At 52.6% G+C, this 20,860-nt stretch overlaps 7 protein-coding genes across 7 annotated transcripts; 4 read left to right on the top strand and 3 right to left on the bottom strand.

The window, feature by feature from the left end:
- Positions 1–831: 831 nt before the first annotated feature.
- Positions 832–2,035, bottom strand: LRP88_00314 (NAD(P)-dependent alcohol dehydrogenase; the record flags this gene model as incomplete). Its single annotated transcript, XM_083237030.1, has 3 exons — positions 832–1,107; positions 1,160–1,692; positions 1,756–2,035. 3 exons carry the CDS (start codon positions 2,033–2,035, stop codon positions 832–834), a joined length of 1,089 nt encoding a protein of 362 aa, XP_083107399.1.
- Positions 2,036–2,705: 670 nt separating this feature from the next.
- On the top strand, positions 2,706–4,897 carry LRP88_00313 (uncharacterized protein; the record flags this gene model as incomplete). The annotated part of the gene is made up of 6 exons (XM_083237029.1): positions 2,706–2,734; positions 2,798–2,866; positions 2,918–3,343; positions 3,396–4,042; positions 4,111–4,202; positions 4,262–4,897. 6 exons carry the CDS (start codon positions 2,706–2,708, stop codon positions 4,895–4,897), a joined length of 1,899 nt encoding a protein of 632 aa, XP_083107398.1.
- Positions 4,898–5,323: 426 nt separating this feature from the next.
- LRP88_00312 (CHAT domain-containing protein) lies at positions 5,324–9,226 on the bottom strand (the record flags this gene model as incomplete). Its single annotated transcript, XM_083237028.1, has 2 exons — positions 5,324–7,577; positions 7,833–9,226. The coding sequence occupies 2 exons, from the start codon at positions 9,224–9,226 to the stop codon at positions 5,324–5,326; spliced, it is 3,648 nt and encodes a 1,215-aa protein (XP_083107397.1).
- A 778-nt stretch (positions 9,227–10,004) lies between these two features.
- Positions 10,005–10,773, top strand: LRP88_00311 (uncharacterized protein; the record flags this gene model as incomplete). The annotated part of the gene is made up of 2 exons (XM_083237027.1): positions 10,005–10,300; positions 10,371–10,773. The coding sequence occupies 2 exons, from the start codon at positions 10,005–10,007 to the stop codon at positions 10,771–10,773; spliced, it is 699 nt and encodes a 232-aa protein (XP_083107396.1).
- A 677-nt stretch (positions 10,774–11,450) lies between these two features.
- Positions 11,451–13,466, top strand: LRP88_00310 (caspase family protein; the record flags this gene model as incomplete). Its single annotated transcript, XM_083237026.1, has 1 exon — positions 11,451–13,466. One exon carries the CDS (start codon positions 11,451–11,453, stop codon positions 13,464–13,466), a length of 2,016 nt encoding a protein of 671 aa, XP_083107395.1.
- An 831-nt stretch (positions 13,467–14,297) lies between these two features.
- Positions 14,298–16,060, bottom strand: LRP88_00309 (glycosyl hydrolase family 79 C-terminal domain-containing protein; the record flags this gene model as incomplete). The annotated part of the gene is made up of 4 exons (XM_083237025.1): positions 14,298–14,430; positions 14,487–14,945; positions 15,002–15,024; positions 15,080–16,060. The coding sequence occupies 4 exons, from the start codon at positions 16,058–16,060 to the stop codon at positions 14,298–14,300; spliced, it is 1,596 nt and encodes a 531-aa protein (XP_083107394.1).
- Positions 16,061–17,938: 1,878 nt separating this feature from the next.
- On the top strand, positions 17,939–20,099 carry LRP88_00308 (sugar porter family MFS transporter; the record flags this gene model as incomplete). The annotated part of the gene is made up of 11 exons (XM_083237024.1): positions 17,939–18,446; positions 18,507–18,552; positions 18,606–18,686; positions 18,737–18,772; positions 18,827–18,892; positions 18,946–19,144; positions 19,205–19,441; positions 19,512–19,561; positions 19,617–19,747; positions 19,811–19,851; positions 19,911–20,099. The coding sequence occupies 11 exons, from the start codon at positions 17,939–17,941 to the stop codon at positions 20,097–20,099; spliced, it is 1,584 nt and encodes a 527-aa protein (XP_083107393.1).
- Between the last annotated feature and the right edge of the window lie 761 nt (positions 20,100–20,860).

Raw genomic sequence — 20,860 nt, 5'->3', positions numbered from 1 at the left:
AACTTGAGAATGATTTGTATGGTGTTTTTGGTGGGAATAATTGATGATGCACCGTCAGGTTCCCCGCATGTACCTATCGTATGATAGGGGTGGAATACCTTCTGGAGCATCAACACAATCGAGGGGATAGGAGATTAAAAGATATTGGCCAAACACGTCTTCAAGCTCTGGATGGAAGTTCTGAGGGTCACAACACCAGAAAAGCCATTTCCCCTATCGTTTGGCAAGTATTGATTAGCAATAATGTACTTGGACATATACTATGGCCTTGCTGGTATTAGAACATCAAATGAGCCTAACGTTACATGAAAGTCGCCTGATCTTGTACATCAACATGAATAGAGCTAGGTCTGCATAACCTGGCTATTGATGCTCACATACCGCAGGTTCTAGTGTCAGCTGTGGCTCTCAATTCCTTGGAACCGGATCTGCGGGCGCTGTATCCTAGAACTGATAAAGGGAAATTTTGATTCCGTGTCCATGGCTTCAAGAAGACCGTAAAGGTGAGGCATGGGGGCGGGAAATATCGTTGTGTGTCGCATATCACTGGATATGAAATGCGGCCCGTGCATTGGGGCCATATATCCAGTTTCACATCTAGCTTATCGCATCAAGGATTCCAATCCTAACGACATGAGCTTAAATAGCTGTGCCTGAACACATAGCTGTTCAATTTTTCCTTTATTCTTCAGATAATTCTCATCAATTGACTGGTACCATCAATGATCCCTGTGGAGCCAGTTGTTTGACATTGTGGTTAGAGTCTAGTCTAGTTGAAAGGACTTTTCTTCCCTGCCAGTATCTGCGGTAGATTTTAGGTCACCAAGTCGTTCAATCGTCAATGATTTGAACTTTAATAGCCCTGGCCGCTGGATTCGAAGCTGCTTGAAACGCTTCTATGCCCTCATCTAGCTTGAATCGGTGTGTAACAAGTGGCTTCAAGTCGATCAGCCCCTCAGTCACAAGGCTGATTGCCTTGGGGTAGGTGTCATGGTATCGATATTGGAAGCGAAGGTCAATCTCTTTCGACGAGAGGTGCATGAAAGGGATATTCTGAAAGTCCTTCCCAACGCCAATGACAAAGACGGAGGCTCCAAACGCCGCAGCCTGTATGCGTGAGTAAATGGTAACATCCTTGGCGTTCCTGGGTATTACTTACGTAAATTGCGGCATGGATACTGGACTCTACCCCCGTGCACTCCAAGACTAGTCGTGCCTCTGCCCCCAAGGCGTCTACCATTTTCTTACCCAGGCCCTTAGCATCATCACCGCGTTCAACGCGGACGGTGCGAACCCGCGGAACGAGCTCCTGGGCCTTGGCTAGGCGGTTCTCATCTAGGTCGGTGATGACGATCGGTGCCGCACCCGCTGCATGAGCAGCCAGAAGAGTCACCAGGCCGATAGGCCCAGCGCCACAAATGATCAGCGGCTGCCCGAGACGAAGGTTGGACCTGTCGATACCGGCGAGAGCCACCGACAGAGGCTCAAGCAGCGAACCTTCCTCATAGCTAAGGCTATCAGGCAAAGAATGCAGCCAGGCCTCAGGGTGGACGTGGTAGCGACGTAGTGTACCATGGTAAGGGGGAGTCGAGAAGAAGACGACATCAGGACAAGCGTTGTACTGGCCGGTTCTGCAGTAGTAACACGTCGGCTTGGAGCAAGGAATCCCGCATTCAAGGGCGACTCTGTCACCTAGATGGGTGGGATGTCAATGTTGACCATTCTCTGACAGGAATTAAGCAAATAATCACGTACCTGGCTTGAATCTCGTCACGTCTTTTCCTGTTTTGATCACCACCCCTGAGCTTTCATGGCCAAGACCGTTCTCGCCACACACAACCATGTCACCGATATGGCCGTGCTTCCAGAAGTGCACATCTGAGCCACAGATGCCCGTTGCACGGACATGGACTAGGCAGTCCGTGGGGCCTGGCTCCGGGATGTCCGTCTCGATGAGATGCAGGTCGTGAGCTGGGTTGGTTTGAATCGCAACATTCTGCGGCTTCCGCTGTAGGACCTCGGTTACGGATGCCATGATTGCAATGTACTTGCTGAAGGATGATTATTCATGTCCTTTGGTTCAGTGACTGACGGGGTATAAGCTTTCAAATACTTGTGTACTCTACTCTGCATTGTACAAGGCATTCTCCAACCGACCGACCTGGTGGTGGTATCAGGCGAACCAAACTCGGGCACGATGCGAAGTAGTGCGACCGCTAAGCGTATCTCCGTAATTGCAGCTCGGAGGAAGCACCGAGGAAGAACGAGAGAGGCATTAGATGCGTTTACTTGTACTAGAAACGGCCCTGTTTGCCACGAGGCGTTCTCTGACCGGCCTGCCTGGTGGCGCTATTATCCTAACTGACCTCGGGCACGATGCCGATTGGTGCGGCTGTTAAGTATATCTCCATAATGCGGCTCGGAGGAAGCACCGAGGAAAACCTAAGAGAAAATGAGATTAGTTTACTTGTACTGGAAACTGACTCAAGACAGTAACACTCTGGCTCGGAGTACCTCCGAGCCGCTGCATAGCAGTCCCTCAAGCCTTGGCAGTGGTATCATGCGAAAGAAAGGGAATTCTCGCTACCCCGGATTCTCCGCATCAGAGGAAAGCTGGGGAACATGAGTATAATACAATAACGTGTCGCATGCTCCACTTCGACATTCACCCCCGTCCAGAACAACTCATCACAACCAAGATAACCATGTCTTATCGCATTGAGCAAGCCGAACAGTATGAGAATCCTCTCTTATACACATCGTAGCCGAATCACTAACTGATTGTTCTTTGCAAAAGCCTGGAAACCCCCGTCGACAAGGCGCGGCGGCAGAGCGTTGCCAGCATGACGCAGAATGCTACCGGCGAGTGAGTACCAGACTCAGGGCAGCGGATGTATATCGATTCTGACATTCCAAGGATTAAAAACCCACTCGCCGGCGTACCAAAGGCAGAGCTCCTTCGAGACGTCGAAGCTTACGCCCAGGAGCATGCATTGACTGAGGCACTGCCATACCTCCGCAAAGGCGCCCTTGTTGCCCAAAACCCCGGTGACCTGGAGTCGCTCGAAGATCTGAATGAAGAAGACCGGAAAATTCTCCGAGACGAGCAAGAACACCGATGGAGGCACCCAAGATCGCTCTACTATACCATCCTCTTGAATTCCATCTCCGCTGCCATCCAGGGTTGGGACCAGACGGGTTCAAACGGAGCCAACTTGTCGTTCCCGCAAGCCTTCGACATTGCGGATACTGGCGAGGCTTGTACAGCCGCCGGTACTTGCGAAAGGAATTCTTGGATCGTTGGGGCCATCAATGGCGCACCGTACATGGCTATCGCCCTTTTGTAAGTTCCGCACTCTAAACAAGTCCGTGCTGGCTCATGCTGACCTTGTCAGTGCTTGCTGGCTCTCCGACCCTCTTAACGATCTCATCGGCCGCCGAGGAGCAACCTTTGTTGGCGCCATCTTCAGCCTGTTCGCCCCCATAGGCCAAGCCCTTGCTCAAAGTTGGCCGCAAATCTTGATTTGCAGAATTCTACTTGGCATTGGAATGGGCCTCAAGGAGGTCACAGTTCCCGTCTTCTCAGCCGAGAACGCACCTACCAGCATCCGCGGAGCTTTGGTGATGTCATGGCAGCTCTTTGTTGCTTTCGGTATCATGCTAGGCTTCACCGCAAACCTTGTGGTGGTTAATACCGGAGACATCGCTTGGAGGCTTCAATTTGGGTCAGCATTTATTCCGGCAGTTCCGCTACTCATTGGAATTTACTTTGCCCCAGAGTCTCCTAGATGGTTGATCAAGAAGGGCAGGCATGCCAAAGCATACAGGTCGCTTCTCCGACTCCGCAACTCACCACTCCAAGCTGCTAGGGATCTGTATTACATTCACTCGCAGTTACTCGCCGAGGAGGCGTTGATAAAAGAGGAGGGACTTGACAAGGCGAACTTTTTCGCAAGAGCGGTGGAACTGTTCACCGTTCCCCGAGTGCGTCGGGCAACGCAGGCTTCTGGAATCATCATGATTGCCCAGCAGATGTGCGGTAGTAAGCCTGCCTCTCCTAGATGATTTGCATCAAATATCAGAAGTGCCTCTAACAACCCTTGAACACAGTCAATATCATTGCTTTCTACTCATCTACTATCTTTTCCCAAGCAGGAGCGAGCAATATTACAGCGCTGCTCGTGTCATGGGGTTTTGGAATGGTATGTTAACCTGCCTCAAACCTACAACTCATCACATTACTCGAGACTAATTCCGATAGACAATGTTCGCTTTTGCTTTCCCAGCCCTATACACGATCGACACTTGGGGTCGTCGCACGCTTCTCATCGCCACATTCCCTTTCATGTTCCTCACTCTGCTCGGGACAGGCATGTCGTTTTATATCCCTGAATCCTCTAATGCTCACCTTGGTCTGATTGCATTTTTCATCTTTGCATTTGTTGCCTTTTACTCCCCCGGAGAAGGTCCCTGTGCGTTTGTCTACTCTGCCGAGGTCTTCCCTCTTTCCCACAGGGAGATGGGCATGTCGTGGGCGGTGGCGACGAATAACTTTTGGGCTGCTGTATTGGGACTTACATTCCCGCGCATGCTGCTCACATTCACCCCTGCAGGAAGTTTTGGGTTCTATGCAGGATTGAATGTCGTCGCGCTCGTGGCAATTTTCTTGTTTATGCCGGAGACGAGCAAGAGGAGCCTGGAGGAACTCGACTATGTTTTCGCTGTCCCAACAACAGTTCATGCGAAATACCAACTCACAAAGGTTTTACCATGGTGGTTCAAGAGATATGTGCTTCGCCAAAAGGATGCAGTCGAACCAGAACTGTATCATTTTGAGAGCATCGAGGCATACCCGAGGGGAATGGATCGCACAGATGACCGGGATGAGAAGAATTAGCTGCTTCTCCAAGTATCCACAACCAGGGTCGCTCATTGACAGTAGTGGGATATGGACCTTCTTAACAAGCCATGGAGAATGTTCTAATCCAGGGAATGGTTGAACTACTCGGTGTGGTCTGATTTGTGTCGTTTGTAGCTAATAAAGTACATACGCTCGTTTACTAGCTACCAGTGTGTTAAGTGTGTAAACTTGTATCAAGTTTTAACCATTATTCCCGCCATCCCGCGTTATAATGAGCCAAGTTGACAAGGGATGGTGTACATATCTGAGTAACCGAAACTAATCTCTAACCGAATGCCGTAGGGTATAAATAGAGTAATTGTCTGCATCGCTCCTACGAACAGCATCCCTGGTACACTATTAGGAACTCCACGTTCCGTAACCGGCCAGCCGTTCTGGAGTCAATTGGCGAGCCTCTTGTGGCTATCTGACTCCAATATAAATGAACGGCGCCCAGAACCTAGGATGTGAGTAGTCCTTTGCTTGTGCCCGAGCTTTTTGAGGGGCTATCGATCTCTTGTCGACGTCAATGGAGCCTCCCTTTCGAATGTCCCGAGCATATCGTTCCATTTTCTCCGTTGTCAGATTCCTAGCTGCGAGCTGGGCCTCTCTGAGTGCTACCGAGCCTTGCTGACCTCTCTGCAGCTGTTGGTAGAATTCCCCCATGAGAATGCTCGTTACCAGGTCATGCACCGGCCAGAGGCTAACCACAATGGCTTGCACACCAGCTGCCAACAAAGAGCGAGCAAACCCCACCATGTCGTCTCCATCTGTCGGCTGTCCCACACCAGTATCGCATGCGCTGAGGACCGCGAGGGATGCCTTGAGCCGTCGACCCAGGAGCTCGCCCACGGTGAGCTGTTCGCCCTCTGCAAGAGCGACAGACGACATCATCGGCACCTCGGGACATAGCAGCCCATGCGTTGCGAGGTGCAGTATGTCAAAGTCTCCCATCATGCCTATCACGGCATCCTTGGTGGCTTCTGGACCGACGAGGGACCTGCTTGCGGCATTGACCCGGCCGACGGTTCTCGCCTCGGCTTCGGCAAACCGCAGGGGCCCCAGGCTATGCTTGGCCCCAGACAGGACGTCCTCACACTCCATATTAGAGGGGTTGCCGATAGAAAGCACCCTAAACTCCAGGTCGTCGTCGCTCGATGTTCGGAGATATGACATGCAGCTCGCGCTGGGCAGGTATGCTACCGAGTGCAATGCCAGTAGCGGACCCCCTTTAAACGGCAGAGCGTGGAAAGGAAGGGTGTGTAGGGCTCGGTAGGCAACGATAATGAAATGGAATTTGTCCATGGAGGCCTCAAACGGGAAAAGAAGGTCCGCAAGCCACTGCCCGTCCGTGGGGCGAGACTCTTTCAACTCTACATCTGGCGGGGCTGCCCATTGGCACTGCTCTCGGAATCTCCTCGCGCGCAGCTCTAGTTCGACTTCGGAGACCGAGCGGTGATAAACCTCGACCATGCCGTCCATGGTGATGGCCCATGCGACTAGGTCCTCGCCGCGGTATGAATATTCAAGGATAACAGAATCCTCGTCGAGCTGCGACCGGAGAGTGTCAATGTCACTGACGTCACTTGGAGTGACGAAGCGCCGGGCCGCAGGGGACTCGTCAGCGAAGAGGCGTTCTTCTTGTTGGTTCAATCTCGCTTCGGTTTTCGATATGTCTGCTTCTAGCGTCTTGATTCTGTCCCTGTCGGGCGTTTCTGATGCGTACTTCTGCCGGAGAATGCCTCGCTTGGCAGCAAGAGACGCGCCTATCCGTCTGTATTCGTCCCACGCGGCAAGTTCGGATGGTGCAAACCGGCCATACATCAACGACCCAGCGGCCATCAGGTCAAGAAGACTGCGAGTCTTTCCCCTCTCGAGTGCTTGAAAGGCATCTGCCAACTGCTGGGACTGTGTGGGCCCGGAAACGGTGTGGCGGAGCAAGCTGTAATGCCACTTGATAGCGGTCCTGGCGGCCTTGAAATACAGCCCCTGAAGCCGAGAACTGCCAGCGAGGGACAACTTGTATTCGTCAAATGATAACCGCCCACGCCTGTCCTCGAATATCCGTATGGCTTGTTGGTAGAGTCTCCACGCGGGTGCGAAATTCTCTAGACCCTCGTTTACTTCGGCGGCGGCTGTTAGATTCGCAACTGCGTCACCTGCTTTCCACCAGTCGTCGCCGCGCACTCGTAGAAGCGCCTCAAGCATCTCCCCAGCCTCGCTAAACTTTTTGATGCGTGCAAAACCTGGAAATACGTGCGCGTAAATCTCAGCCGACTGTTGTCCAAGGAGCTGCTGCACATCTGGCGCGGATTGGCGGGAACGCCGAGCCGACTCCTCTGCCTCCCCCAGTCTCGATTTGCAGTAGGCGTGTAAGTGCGAGGCCGAGGCGTCGTACTGTTGTCGAGCTGCTGTGACGTCTGCCAGCAGAAGCTTTCTCATATGCGGGTCTTCGCTCTGCTGTGCCTTCACCTCAGCCAGGTTCCAGAAGCCTTGGGCTTTGCTCATATCACCGTCTTTCCGGGCACGTTTTGCTCGGAACATGAGCTCCTGGAACTCGGCTGCCTGGGCAAGTGATTCTGTGGTCCGGACTGACACGGCTTCTCCGACCAAGTCCACGTCTATGTCATCCATAGTTGGAAATGAGGACGGGTCGGAAATAGCAAGATCCATTTTGCTGATCAACAGGTTAAGCGCATCCACTGTGGCTAATTGATGGGCTGACTGATGAGGCCGTGGAGGATGTATCAGCCGAAGCCTTGAAACCACGCTCGCTATCTGTTCCGCGTCCTCTCGTTCTATGGCCCGGTGCAGCATACGGTCTAAGACGTGGGCTGCTCGCGTCCTGGCCCAGGAGGCAAACGAGGGCGAGCCCGCCGTTTCGAATAGCGCTGTACAAACCTTCAGCACTCGCTCGGCTGTAATGACAAACCTGTCATGCTCTCCAAGCATGTCGTGGACCGACATCTGGTCTACAATGGTCGCCGTGTAAGACCGCGGCAACCCCAGGCCGTCGAACAGTGTCTCAGCCAGTCGGAACGCTGCCACGCCCCGCTCATACTCGCCATCGTTAGCTATCCACAGTTGCGCCTGTGCCGCTAGGAAGAGACCGAGTTCCATCGTGTAGCTGATGCTGCCCTTTGTTCGACCCCACACCCCGATTTCCCTCGCCGATGTCGTATCCTCTGGACGCTGCCCAAGAGCGACGCGGCACAAGGTTGAATGTGCTCGAGCTGTCTGAAACGCAACAATGTCACCGCAGGCTGCAAACTGGCTTTGCGCCTCGGTACAATATCGCAAGGCCTCCTGGAGATGCTGCAATGTGTCATTACCGCTACGTGCTCGCAATATCGCTATATAGCCGTGGCGCAGCTCTACGGAGGCGAGTCCGCGCTGGAAACCAGCTTGCTCAAATAACGAACGTGCGGTTTCGTAGTGACGGGCCGCGTTGTCGATTTGGTCAAGCGTGACAGGCAGTTCAGAGGAGCCGGCAAGCGGCTCAGACACGGTGCTGTCCAGGCCAGGACGAACCGTATTGCCCCAGTACTCGGGCGGTCCGGCCGGGGCGCAGGCGAGATCGCCGAGTTTCACTTCGCAGTGCGCCATTCCTACAATTTCGCCGGCGCCGGAGTATTTGCGCTGCAGTTGGAGGACCATGGTTTCGGCATGAGACGCTGAGCGCGACGCCCGTTGATGGAGGCCGGCCATCTCCAGCAGCAACGGGGCAGTGATTTGGAATGGTATTCCGAATGAGGCAAGATGTTCCATGTCCCATTCAAGCTTCTGCACTGTCTGTAGCTGCTGTGAACTTCCTGCGGGTTGAGAAACAGCAGCGCGTTGCTGCTCGAGGAGGCGCCGCAGCTGACACACGGGAGACCAGCCAACAGACTGCTCGACCTCAATGATCCTGCTCACCCAGAACGGCAGTGCTTTCTGTAGGTCATAGAGGGGATCCATTTCGTCGGCCGGTACAGTTTGGGAGCCCGCCGCCCAATAATACGTAAGGAACAGACAGTGAAGTCCGTAGCATAGCGTGAGGTGGTAGAGTCCCGGGTCGCCATAAGATATGGCTGCTGCATTTTTGAAGTACCGAAAGGCCGCCAGCGTCTCGCCCTGGAGTAGGCAAGCAATGCCGCATTCAAGCAAGGCTCGCGCCCTGACAGGCGAGGACTGGACTGGATCGAACCGCTGGAGATGCGTCTCCGCCGAAGCCCGGTTGTGGGCAAGGTCGCTCAGGGCTAACCCCCGATGCGTAAATGAAGCCGGCAGGTCCTTTGCCAGTATGGAGACGCCAAAAGAGGCGCCTGGATGGTATGCGTTGAACATCATGGAATTCACAAGGAGGTTGTAGGCATTGGTCGGCTGCGAACACTTGTCGGTGTAGGTATGGGTTTGCCTGGGACGCTGACATGTTGCGATGAGACAAGGGATCTTCTTTTCAATCTAGACTTAAGAGTGGCCCCACTCCCTTTCCTCTCCGACATTAGTACGGGAAAGCTTTCGTTAGCCTTCATGACATCGGGCAGCTCTAACGGAAAATCTTCTGATGAAAACGTCAGGGGCTACTTGGGCCGTTCCAGATCTAGGCTGGCTTCCCCTCAACTTCTCACAACGAGGAGTGGTTTAGGATTCGGGTTCATGTCAGCGGGGAGGGAGCTATGATGGCATAGTGATGTGATCGCATTGCGATGTGATTCCCTGCTATGCTACGAGCTATATATGATAGGCCCCCATTATGGTACTGAAGACTGACCTCGGGCAGACGCGCCTTCAATCTTTACGACCGCAACGACACATTTCATTCGACATGGCGCAAAACCAAGATCCATTCAGCTTACAGTTTGGCCCGATGACCCCGGCAGGTCCTGTAACCTCTCAACCAGACGAGGTGGCACCCCCGCTCCCTCCACGCCCGAAGCGTCGGCCAGTACATGCTACTGGGGTGGCGACCTCTCAGCTCCCGCGCGACCCCAGTCCGCCAACTTCACTAACTCAAAGCCCTCAATTCAGGGAGCTGGGGACCAGCCCAACAACTCCGTTGCCATCGCTTACAACACCGAACTTCGATGCCCCCGCTCCTGGCTATGGTTCTATTCCCCCAGCAATGTCCGCACAGGTAGCTGCAAGCCCCGGCTCTCCTGAGTCCAAGCCAAAGAAGCGGCACTCTTTCTTCAGTTCTGCCGTCCGGCAATTTGCCAAGGTGACATTTCTTGAATCCATCACACCGGGTCTGTCTGCTGCCCTAGCATTTGATAATCCCGCCATGCCAGATCCGCACCAGTCTGCGCCATTTCCTGAAAGCCAGCTTAGCCAGGTGGTTGTCAATGGAGTTAAACTTGGACAAGCAGACCTGCTTGCCCTCCAGGCTGTAGTTGGTCCTGTTTTGCCTGGGTCATATTGGTCAGTATTACTACCCCTTTGCCCTCTCCCTTTGCTCTAGGTCGGGATTTAGCCGAGAAACATGAATTAGGTACGACCGCGTCAGCGGAGCATATGGCATGGCCGGAGGGCCTTGCAGCGGTTTCCTTTCGGCGAACCTGCCTCTAGGCGGCGGGCAACTCGCCTCAGACGCCTCGGGTCATACCGGCACCGGAGTCTTCATTAACGGCCGCGAGATACACACCATCGATGTTGTGGGCCTGCAGAGAATGGGGGCGGTTGTTATGCCAGGCCGCTGGTGGCTCAATGCAGATGGGAGTTACGGCGCTGAGGGAAGCTTTGTTGTTCTCGGTAACTTGAGGCTGCAGGCTAATGCTGCGAACAATGCTGGGGGGGCTCACAGCTGGTCGACGAGCATGGGTCACTACGGTGGCAGTGACGGTCAGGGATTCAGCTACGTCGGAGGTCCTGGATGGTCGTACAGCAGTGGCTGATTGTGAGCACTCTCACGATCTCCGATGGGATTGTCAACCCCACTCGTATTCTAAATGGGAAACGAACATGATTTGATCGGGAACCCATCAACCCATTTCCCGTGACATGGCTGATGGATAATCGGGGTTGCTTGTTCCAGTTCCCTGAGACGTGATAGGACCACATAGCCTATGAGGGGGCTGAAAAAGCGCCGAGGGCTGGCAAGTACTGTAGTATGTCTGTTTGCCCTCCAATAAAATACTATCTCTTTTTGCGTCTCCCGAGAGTGAAGCAGTTGTGACGTCAAGATGATGAGTCTCTGATACGAGCACCGTGATGCACATGTGAAGTGGGGTCAAGAAAAAAATACTATCTCTTTTTGCGCCACTGTGTTAGCATTGGGATATGATGCTATAATGTGTTGATAATGTGTTCTTTATTATAGTTGAAGCCTGGCCCTTGATGGGTCAACTGAGCCACAAGATCCTATCTCTTTTTGCGTCTCCCGAGTGTGAAGCACTTGTGACGTGAAGATGATGAGTCTCTAATACATCGACAGGTCTAGACATAGAAAATCACCTGAAACGAACAACATCAATACGAATAGCGCTCCATTTATAGTGTTGAGCGCATTTTTTATCAACACACTTTCCATGTAATTAACCGCTGTGTTGTAACCTGAATTTCATTATTCAAAATGGCTCCTAACCAACCGCAGTGTCCCAAATCCTGCGCTCTCCTAATCGGATCCGCCGTCGCTCCATTGACGGGCCCTGCCCGAGATGTCCGCGTGATGGAAGAAGTCCTAAAACTCTACGGGTTTTCAGTCACCAAATGCCTCGAACCTAGCGACGGCCTATACCTAGCAACCAGAGCAGGCATTATCTCTGCTTGGAAGGCTCTCATCGACCAAATCGGGCCCTCGGATGCGGTAGTCATTTACTACTCCGGCCATGGAGGCCTTACGGAAGCTGAGGGATCTGAAGCTAGCAGGGGGGAGCGCAGGCTGCAGTACATCGTTCCTCTCGACTTTGCCGAGACGGTGGATGGGGACTGGAGAGGGATATCCGATGCAGAGATGGCCGATCTCCTACACCAGACCACGCAAAGAACTCAAAACGTCACCATAATTCTCGACTGCTGCCACTCGGCGGGCATGGCAAGGGGGCCGACATGGGCCAAGACGATCAATCCAGACGATTACCGCCAGGTCATGTCACACATCAAAAAGATGCTGCAAGGGATGGCATCCAAACACGCGTTCCACTATGAGCACAACCCCCACGTCTTGTCGATCGTGGCCGCGGGCACGTCGGAACCCGCCTATGAGAGACGGTTCCTTGACGGCGAGCGCATGGGCGTCTTGACCGAGGCCCTCACGCAGACGCTCCGCTCCTCCGTGGGCGCCGAGCTGCCGTGGCGCGATATCATGCGCCGAGTCCGCGACCGTATGTGGAGGACTTGCCCGGAACAGTACCCCGACATTGAAGGACCACAAGCCCGCTTGCCGTTCCGGCTCGAGACCGCCAAGGGTGGCGGCGCCACGGCATTTTCAGTGACGGAAACCGCCCCGGGTGAGTTTGTGCTCAAGGGTGGCGCACTGCACGGCGTGACCCCCGGGGATGTCCTAGCCGTCATGCCGTTTAACGAAGGACACCTGGTGGAAGGCAAGATGCTTGCTGAGGCTGAGGTGACAGGCGTCGGACCCAGCGCGTCACGGGTCCGGATGAAGTGGAGAGATAGACAGTCTGGGGGACTGACCCCTGGCGCCAAGGCGTTCATGTGGAAGTCGTCAGTCCTGCTCCCCGTCAATTTTTCCGGACCTGAGGATTGGGCGCGCGAGCTCAGGGAAGAGTTGCAGTCTTCGGCGTTCGTCCGTCTCGCGGAAACCGGCGAGGAAAGAGAGAGTATAGTTGCGGCTGAGCAAATTGATAGCCACCTGGTTATATGGCATCACCAACACTACCTGGTTCGAGAATGGGAGACATGTGGGAACGAGAATCGTCACTGTGCACTTGCAAAATGCGTTGGCGTGTTTGAATCTTTGGCCCGGGCGCAGCGTTTCCTCGACATGAAAAACGATGCGTCTCCCGAGCTCCTTGAGCTGGCACTTACTCATGAGATTGGATACGTTCAAGACGGATTGCCTATCCCTTACCGTGGACAGGGCGTAACGCTCGTCGAAGAAACCAGAATCTACATCTCTGTGACCAACATAGGCACCCGCACATTGTACGTATCCATGTTCGACATCTGCGCTGACTCGGTGACATTGCTTTCAAACGGATCACCAAGTGGCATCGAGTTACTGCCGGGGAAGACGTATCGTTTTGGCGAGGTCGACATTACCGGGGAGCTGCGAGGTTCGGTTATTGGCTGGCCGGCGGATGTTCCAAAGGCCGAGTCAATCCCAGAAACCATTGCCCTCGTCGTAACCGACGACAAAATTGACCTCCGAAACCTCGAGACCGGACCTGAGTCCGCTGGGCCGGAAAGGAGCCGGGCGTGGGGTTTGGACACATGGTTGGCGCATCTCGTAGACTCGATAGCATTTGGCGACCTACGCAACGTCCAGGCAGAAAGACAAGTGTATCAGCAGATGCCTTATCGGGTAATTAACATTCCCTGCCAATTAACGCCACGCTTCCCGACGGCTCGCCCAGAGAGCTTGAAAGAGGCATCTACTCCTCTGGCGGATCGCACCGGGGCTTAGCAGAACTTGGCCGAGAAACCTCTGGGGCATCGACGAGTGAAGAACGCCGTCGATGTCATGGAAGACGCAGCATTGAATTGAGGCGCGACAGAGTTTGTCATTTCGATGAATCGCCAGCTGTTGTCGGACGCGGTGACGGCGTGCCTCTTAATGACTTGAAATGCTGGTGATGCCTCGAGTCTGTAGGCTATAGCTTGCTCCACTGTTAAAGACTGCCCCTGACTATCACACGCATCTCTCACCCACCGGTGAAGGGTAGATGAAGCAACTTGGATTTTCTGGGTCGCCGCGGCTTCAATCTCACCCCGCCGGTCCGCATTGAAGGACAATCTCGGGGACAGCCATCTATGCATGAGTAGAGTCTCTTGGTAATTGAGATGGGCGTATTTTCCTGGGCACACTTGCGCCTGTTCGCTGCCATCGTCCATGGCTTGGCAGGCAATCCGTCGATAGATACCGGGTTCGCAGGAAGCAACACTCTATGAGACGTTTACCCTGCATGGGGAGACTAAATGTGTACTGGCCCTAAAGACATCAATAAACTTGGGTGACCATCTCATTGTCATGCTTGGCCTTGCTGATGAATGTTTATATGATGGACAGCGTTCGGAGCGTCGAGAACCTTGGGAAGCGATAGTGTTGGGCACCTACGTCAGGTAGGTATTATCTTAAGTTAATGATCATGATTCTAAGCCTTGATAAATCCTTATAATAATAAGTTTTGACAATGCTCCTTAGGCACCCTGGCCCAGAGCCTGAGCCTCAGGTTGGGTACTGACCAGCCTTGTGAATCCTTCGCCCGCTTTCCCGGTTTGGATGCACCAAATTGTGCTACTTCTTTCCAAAGGTAAGCAGTGCGATGGAAGATGCTGGGAGATTAAATCGCCCGCCAGTGACCTTTTCATCCTTTACATCCCCTTCCGGCCTACCAGAGAGGGTCTCGAAGCTCTGGCCAGCCCACGTACTACAAAGATCAGCACACATTGCCTGACATAGGACGGCGGGACGGCCATGACTTACAGTCCTGTATGAGCTGTCGTCTTCTCCGACCGCAGGAGCTTCAGCGTGGCGGGAGTATCTGTGTCAAGACCGGCGAGGTTCACGTTGATGCTCGGCTTCACTCCCTCGCCAAGATAGACCTGGGTGTTGAGCACCACAACACGAGCGAGCTGCTGTTTCTCCCAGATGCCATACGCGGTAAGGGTTATGTTTGACGTCGGGATTTCGGCGATATAAGAATGGTCAGATTTCCCAATGACCTCATTAACGATCAGCAGCGCATAGTAAGAGGGCAGAATGTGTGGTTGGGTGATGTTTAGCCCGTCCTCCGAGTCGTTGGTCGGTTGGATGGCGTTGTAACGGAAGCCCTTGCCCTGGTGAAAGTGCACTCTCTCGACTCCCGATGAAGCTGCAAGAAGCATCCAGTCGGCGGCCCAGAGGGCGCTCTCTACCGTATTGCTCAGCCCTGGCTGACCATGACTGTTCTTCGCATTAGATTTGGCTGAGTCTGGAGCTCCTCAGTGGCTTTCACTTACTTGGCATACGAGTTCGTCTCAGCCTATTGGATGCTAATTTAGTCTGTGTCTTGTCGTCGCATCCATCTGAGAACTTACTAGCAGATACTTCAAGCCTGAGGCCCGAACAGCAGATCGCTGACTGGTCCTGGTGGTGAAATTGGCGCGGACACTAATCTTATCCATTAACTCTCCAGGTCGGACGACGAGATGGGGATCAAACACTCCAGAGTATGAGTGCTCTGAAAACTGCGAGATCTTGCACTTGAGTCCAGCATCGTCGAGCATGCCAGCGACAAGCGGGCCGGCTGGAGTCCATTCGGGGGCCACGAAGCTAGTGAAGGCACCAGGCGACAGAGTCGGCTTGCCGGAGCCTCCACAGCCAAAGTCAATCTCCTTGCTGATGGCTCTGGCGAACTCTAGCCAAGTGGTGGTGTAGTTGAAGATGTCCCATTCGGGGCCATAGGTGCCCTTAGGGTTGGTTCGAGATGTGCCGTAAAAATCAGGCTCATTGCCAATCTCGACGTTGACAAGCTTCACATGCTTTGTGAGACGTGCACGCTCGCCTTGAAACGTCTCAGCCAACAGACGAGCCTGAGCCACCGTCTCGGTCTTGTTGAGATACTTGAGGTTGATCCCCCACATGAAGGGAGTCCCAGCGGGCAGGTTGCCTGACAGGGCATAAAAGTCACGCCCGATGTAGTTGTGGTCCGCCTCTGGGTTGGGGACTTCCTTAGTGGGCTCCGGGAAGGTCGAGTTCATGATCTCGATCCCCAGATCGACGGTTGAACGGTCTTCAGAGTTGGCACCCACACGTAAAAATGGCATGTGGCCCGTTCTCTCGCCCAGGTTGCGCAGAAGTTGGTTAAAGTACTCGTTTGGCTTTCCAACTCTCTGGCCTGCCCAGTCGGGCCAGCGGTCCATCTCAAGGCTGAAGCCGGCGAGGTGAGGGGAGAGCTTCTCTGCCCAAGCCGGCTTCTCGCTGGGTAGATGAAGTTTCAAGTCGTATGAGTTTCCAGCAGCCAAGCCATGGCTGGCAAGAGAAGAAAACAAGAGGGCCTGAACCACTTGACGATGCATGTTGAGGGTCTAAAGCAGAGGATGATGATTGTGGTCTGGGGAACGGAGTCAGTCAATGATGGGCTTTTCCCCAGATTTTATATCTCTCAGGCTCTCTCTTCCAAGTATGAGGAGTTCATCTCCAGACCCCAACTCTGGTGATGCCTCCCCATGGGGTCCGGGGATGCTGGAGCCATGGGGAGAGAGGTCGGTCAACTCTCCGTGAACTACCCTGCCACCAACGGCTAGTTGATTCTGCGCATTGATCTTTTTTTTTTTTTGTGTCGATCATCTTAGAACACCATATCCCCGGCCACAGAAGACTGACATGTATGAAGCAAGTTTTCGGCTTCGTTCCCGGGTTGATACAAGCATGTTCGTCCTTATGTTCCAAGACTCGAACTCAAATAATGGTTCCCCAGCCGCCCCCACGCGCTAGTCTAGACTGTTAGCTAAGCCTTTCAAGGACTGGTTGAGGCTACTTGGAGATACCTTCCGTGGTATCCGTATTTCCGCAACTCCCGTATATTAGTGCCGATGGCATCACCTCGGCGCGAGGCGCGCGCGCGCTTGGGCTTCAAGCTAGAAAAACTAGAAAAGTTTAAGCAGAGGACGGGGGCAAGAGGGCGCATTATTACTTGAAATATTGGACTTGGCTGGGGAGAGCCATGAATGCGGCAGAAGACTGAGGGACTGCAGACATGAAAATTGATGTGTTCTTGGGCGTTTGATCATCTTTCAGTGCCTTTTTACATTTACATACTGGCCTTTGGGTCCATGGGGCTTTGCCACAACGTGGTTGAGTTACTAAACTAGGATATGCGCCGTGGTGACGTCCTGTTTTGGAATCTGTTATTCGAACCATCCGGAGCCATTTTCCACCCTAGAAGGTATTAATTCAGTACTAAGTCTCTTGTCCACTTATATTGATTGCCGATGCCAAAAGCCGACAGTGCCAAGACGGAACCCAAGTATACGGAATGTCACGGACACACCCGAGGGTTGCAGTTCTTTGTGCAAGATTATCCAATCCTTTGACAACCATAATCCCCCATGGGGAAGGAGTTTTGTCCCTGAGCATGGCCATGTGAGCTAATCTCCGCATTGTGAATCGGCCAGGTCTCCGAGTTTGGCCTCTTTGGGTGACGTTTTGGATGAAGGAGTAATGAGAATAATGGCCTTGAGCCATCAAGGAGAGCAGAATCAAGGTGGATTTTGATTGTCGTGATGAATGCTTGGAAGTCAGTGGTCTCTACGCGCGACTTCTTTCGATCCGAGAAGCAATGCGTTGAAACTGAGCAGCTAATGAATGATCTTGAGCATTGGCAAAAATTGAATGACAGCCGCCAAAAAGGCAAACTGGGATGAACCAGTAGAAGCCCCTCTCATTTGGGTGTGCGAATTTAGGATCTGCTCCTCGGTGGAATGGGTGGCCAAGATTCGGTCACCAATCCGAGACAGCACACCATTGTTATGGTCTACTGGATGCGGACAGACAAATCAGAGCCCATTGCCAGGTCTATACCCCGGCTAGAGCTTCTTCTGGCCAGAGAAACCTATCGATAATCCGGGCATCACTCCGAATGTACACACCAGAAGCAGGAGCAGACTAGGCTGTTGGAGGCGAATCAGGTGGGCCAATCTGCTACGTGGAACGCGACTAGAGTGCTCCATTACTAACACAGTCCAAGAAGAAGATGGGTGAGGAACTGCTTTTGACTCTTGATCTGAGTTTTCTCCGCAAAGTCAACTCATTTATATCTGGGGCCCCATCGCCGGCTGCCATAGATGAGTTCGACTTCTAGACAGAGTCAACATCAAGCCTTTTCTCTGGTTCAAACACAACACCAACACCAACTGACCGACCCCATCTGATCAACTGTCGAAAAATTATACGCCATGGGCTTCATTGCTCGTTTCCTCCGTGCCATCGTGCGCAACGATGCGATGCGCAACGACCCCGACGAGATCTACTCCTGGAGGGTCATTGCCCTTGTCTGCTCTGCTTGTTTCGGTGGAATGCTCTTTGGCTGGGAAACCGGCGCCATTGGTGGTGTCCTGGCCATGGAAGACACTCAAAAGCGCTTTGGCTACGCTGACGCATCGGATAAACACAAGGCCACGCAGGACCAGAACATTGTCTCGACCTTGCAGGCAGGGTGTTTCCTGGCCTGCTTCCTCACCTCGTGGCTTACAGAGAAGTTTGGTCGCCGATGGTGTCTGATTGCTACAGGAGCGCTCACGACGGCCGGCGTCATCTGCCAGGCTGGCTCAGCCGTCAAGGGAATCATCGCCGTCATGTATGTTGGGCGATTCATCTCCGGCCTCGGAGTTGGAGCGGCGTCGACTCTTGTTCCTCTTTACGTCTCGGAATGTGCCCCTCGGGCTATTCGTGGAGGCTTGATCTGTAAGTCAAAGGAAGAATTTTGTCCAGACCCGGTCAGGAGATGCTGATCATATCAAACAGCCTTCTACCAACTCTTCATCGTTCTAGGCGTCATGCTCGCCTTTTGGTATGTACCAAAGGAATGACGTACATGGGTCCTCATCTGAAACTCTCCAACAGGGCCAACTATGGATGTCTTCTCCATGCCACCGCCCCAGCCATCTACATTGTGCCCCTGTCTCTCCAGGCACTTCCTGCAGTGTAGGCGTTGAGTTGTCATAGACACCCAAGGAGATGCTGACGTTTGATAGTCTCTTGATTCTTGGAATGTTCTTGTCCCCGGAGAGGTACAACCATAAAGCCTGCATAATCATATTTGAGTAGTGCTAACAACAGAATAGTCCTAGATGGTGTGCCAAGCAGGACGACTGGGAACGAGCCACGACTATTCTGGTCAACCTACGAAGGTACGACGGGTCTTTGAAAATTTGCCAGTGCGCACGACTGAACTCTTGGACAGACTTCCCGCCGAATCCGACTACGTTCGAACCGAAATTCAAGAGATGGCCGAACAACTGGAAGCAGAGCGAAGGCTCATCGGAGATGCCTCGGCTGTGGCGCTTGCCAAGGAGATGTTTCTTATCCCGGGAAATAGAAAGCGTACTTTCATCACAGTCACGCTGATGATCTGCCAGCAGATGACTGGTGTGAATGCAGTGGTGAGTTATTTTAAGCTGCTATCGGTCTAGGTGATGAATGATATGCTTATACGAGGTCAGAACTACTACGCCCCGCAAATCTTTGGAAACCTCGGTATGACGGGAACAGAGACGTCGCTTTTTGCTACCGGTGTCTATGGAGTCGTCAAGGTGGTCGGCTGCGCCATTTTCTTGGTCTTTGCAGCAGACTCCCTGGGCCGGAGAAGAAGCTTGCTGTGGACGAGTGCTGCTCAGGCTGTCGTGATGTTTATTATTGGAATCTACGGAAGAGTAGAGCCCCCAGTCGCGGGCAAGTCGGTAAGTTTTTTTTTTCTTTTCCAAGAGGCAACTTTTGCACCTGTAGCGTGTCGCTAACTTAATGGTTCAGATTTCGCCGTTTGGATATGTCGCGATTACTTGCATCTATCTCTGGGCGGCGTAAGTACCCGCAGAACACCACCAAGACGAGACGGCTTGAGCTCACAAATATTAGTTTCTACCAATTTGGCTGGGGTCCCTGTTGCTGGATTCTTGTGAGCGAGATTCCCACCGCGCGGCTTCGTTCCATGAACGTGGCACTCGGCGCAGCCACTCAGTGGCTCTTTAACTTTATCATCGCACGGAGTAAGTATGGGATGTTGGTTTTGTTGAATTTGAGCATGACTTTGCTGACTACTTACCTACCAGCTGTTCTTACAATGCAGCAAACAATGGGCGAAGCCGGTTATGTATGTGCTACTCCCGATCAAGTCCAAGTCCAAGTTTACCAGACTAACCGCAGACGCAGGGAATGTTCTTCATGTTTGGATCCTTTTGTGTCCTCATGGGCACCTTCGTTTGGTTCTTTGTCCCCGAAACCAAGGGGCTTAGCTTGGAGAAGATGGACGAACTGTTCGGCGTGGCTGCCTTGGCCAATGAAAAGGAGGCTGATACGGAGAAGGAAGCAGCTCAGCCCAGGAGCAGCTATGACTTGTGAAGGGATTTAGAGGTCTGATACAGCTGGGTTGGAATGGGACTAGTAGTATTTCTCCTGGCTGGCCTCTTGCCCTACTATATATTATAAATATATCTTAGTTAACGTACATGATAAGCGAGTGGAACAGACAAGCGAGTGGAACAAAAATCCCTCAACCTATATCATCTCTATTTAATTAATTGATTCCTAACCACCCAGTATGTCATAGTCAAATAAAGAAGCTAATATCCTTCTTGCTCTTCAAGCCCTTCAAAATGACCTAAAATTATCTCTCCGACGCGCCGCAAAGATCTATAAAGTTGGTCCTATGATGCTATGGCGCCGGTAGCAGGGCATTCTTTCTCTACGCGATACTATACTAAAGTCATAGAAACTATCTGATCTAGAGGAATAGATTATTATTTAGTTCATTCTTGACCTAGATTCGCGAGGATTTCCCCCGCGACTGCGTGGTATTAAAGAAATGGCTAATTGATTGCTCGCCGACCGCGATGCGCCACCCGTCGGCAAGCGCTAGGCTTCTAACTTCGTTAAGCGATACTAAGAGCTTAAGATGCGTTTTTTTTATAAATATGACTATTAGAGAGCTAAATATGAAGATCTAGCTATTATTCGCGATTAGTTTAGGCTCGTGGAGAATATAATCGCGAAATATAGTATTACCCTAGGTGATATTTATAACTTTGATGAGACCGGCTTTATGATAGGCCTAATTCAGAGCGGAATGGTTGTCATAGGCGCAGAAAGGCGTGGAAGACCGA

The sequence above is a fragment of the Fusarium phalaenopsidis genome, assembly GCF_050370095.1.
Source record: "Fusarium phalaenopsidis strain FUZ10S chromosome Unknown contig_32274, whole genome shotgun sequence".
NCBI lineage: Eukaryota > Fungi > Ascomycota > Sordariomycetes > Hypocreales > Nectriaceae > Fusarium > Fusarium phalaenopsidis.
The sequence above is the reverse complement of the archived record's forward strand: the minus strand, read 5'-3'. Positions and strand labels throughout refer to the sequence as shown.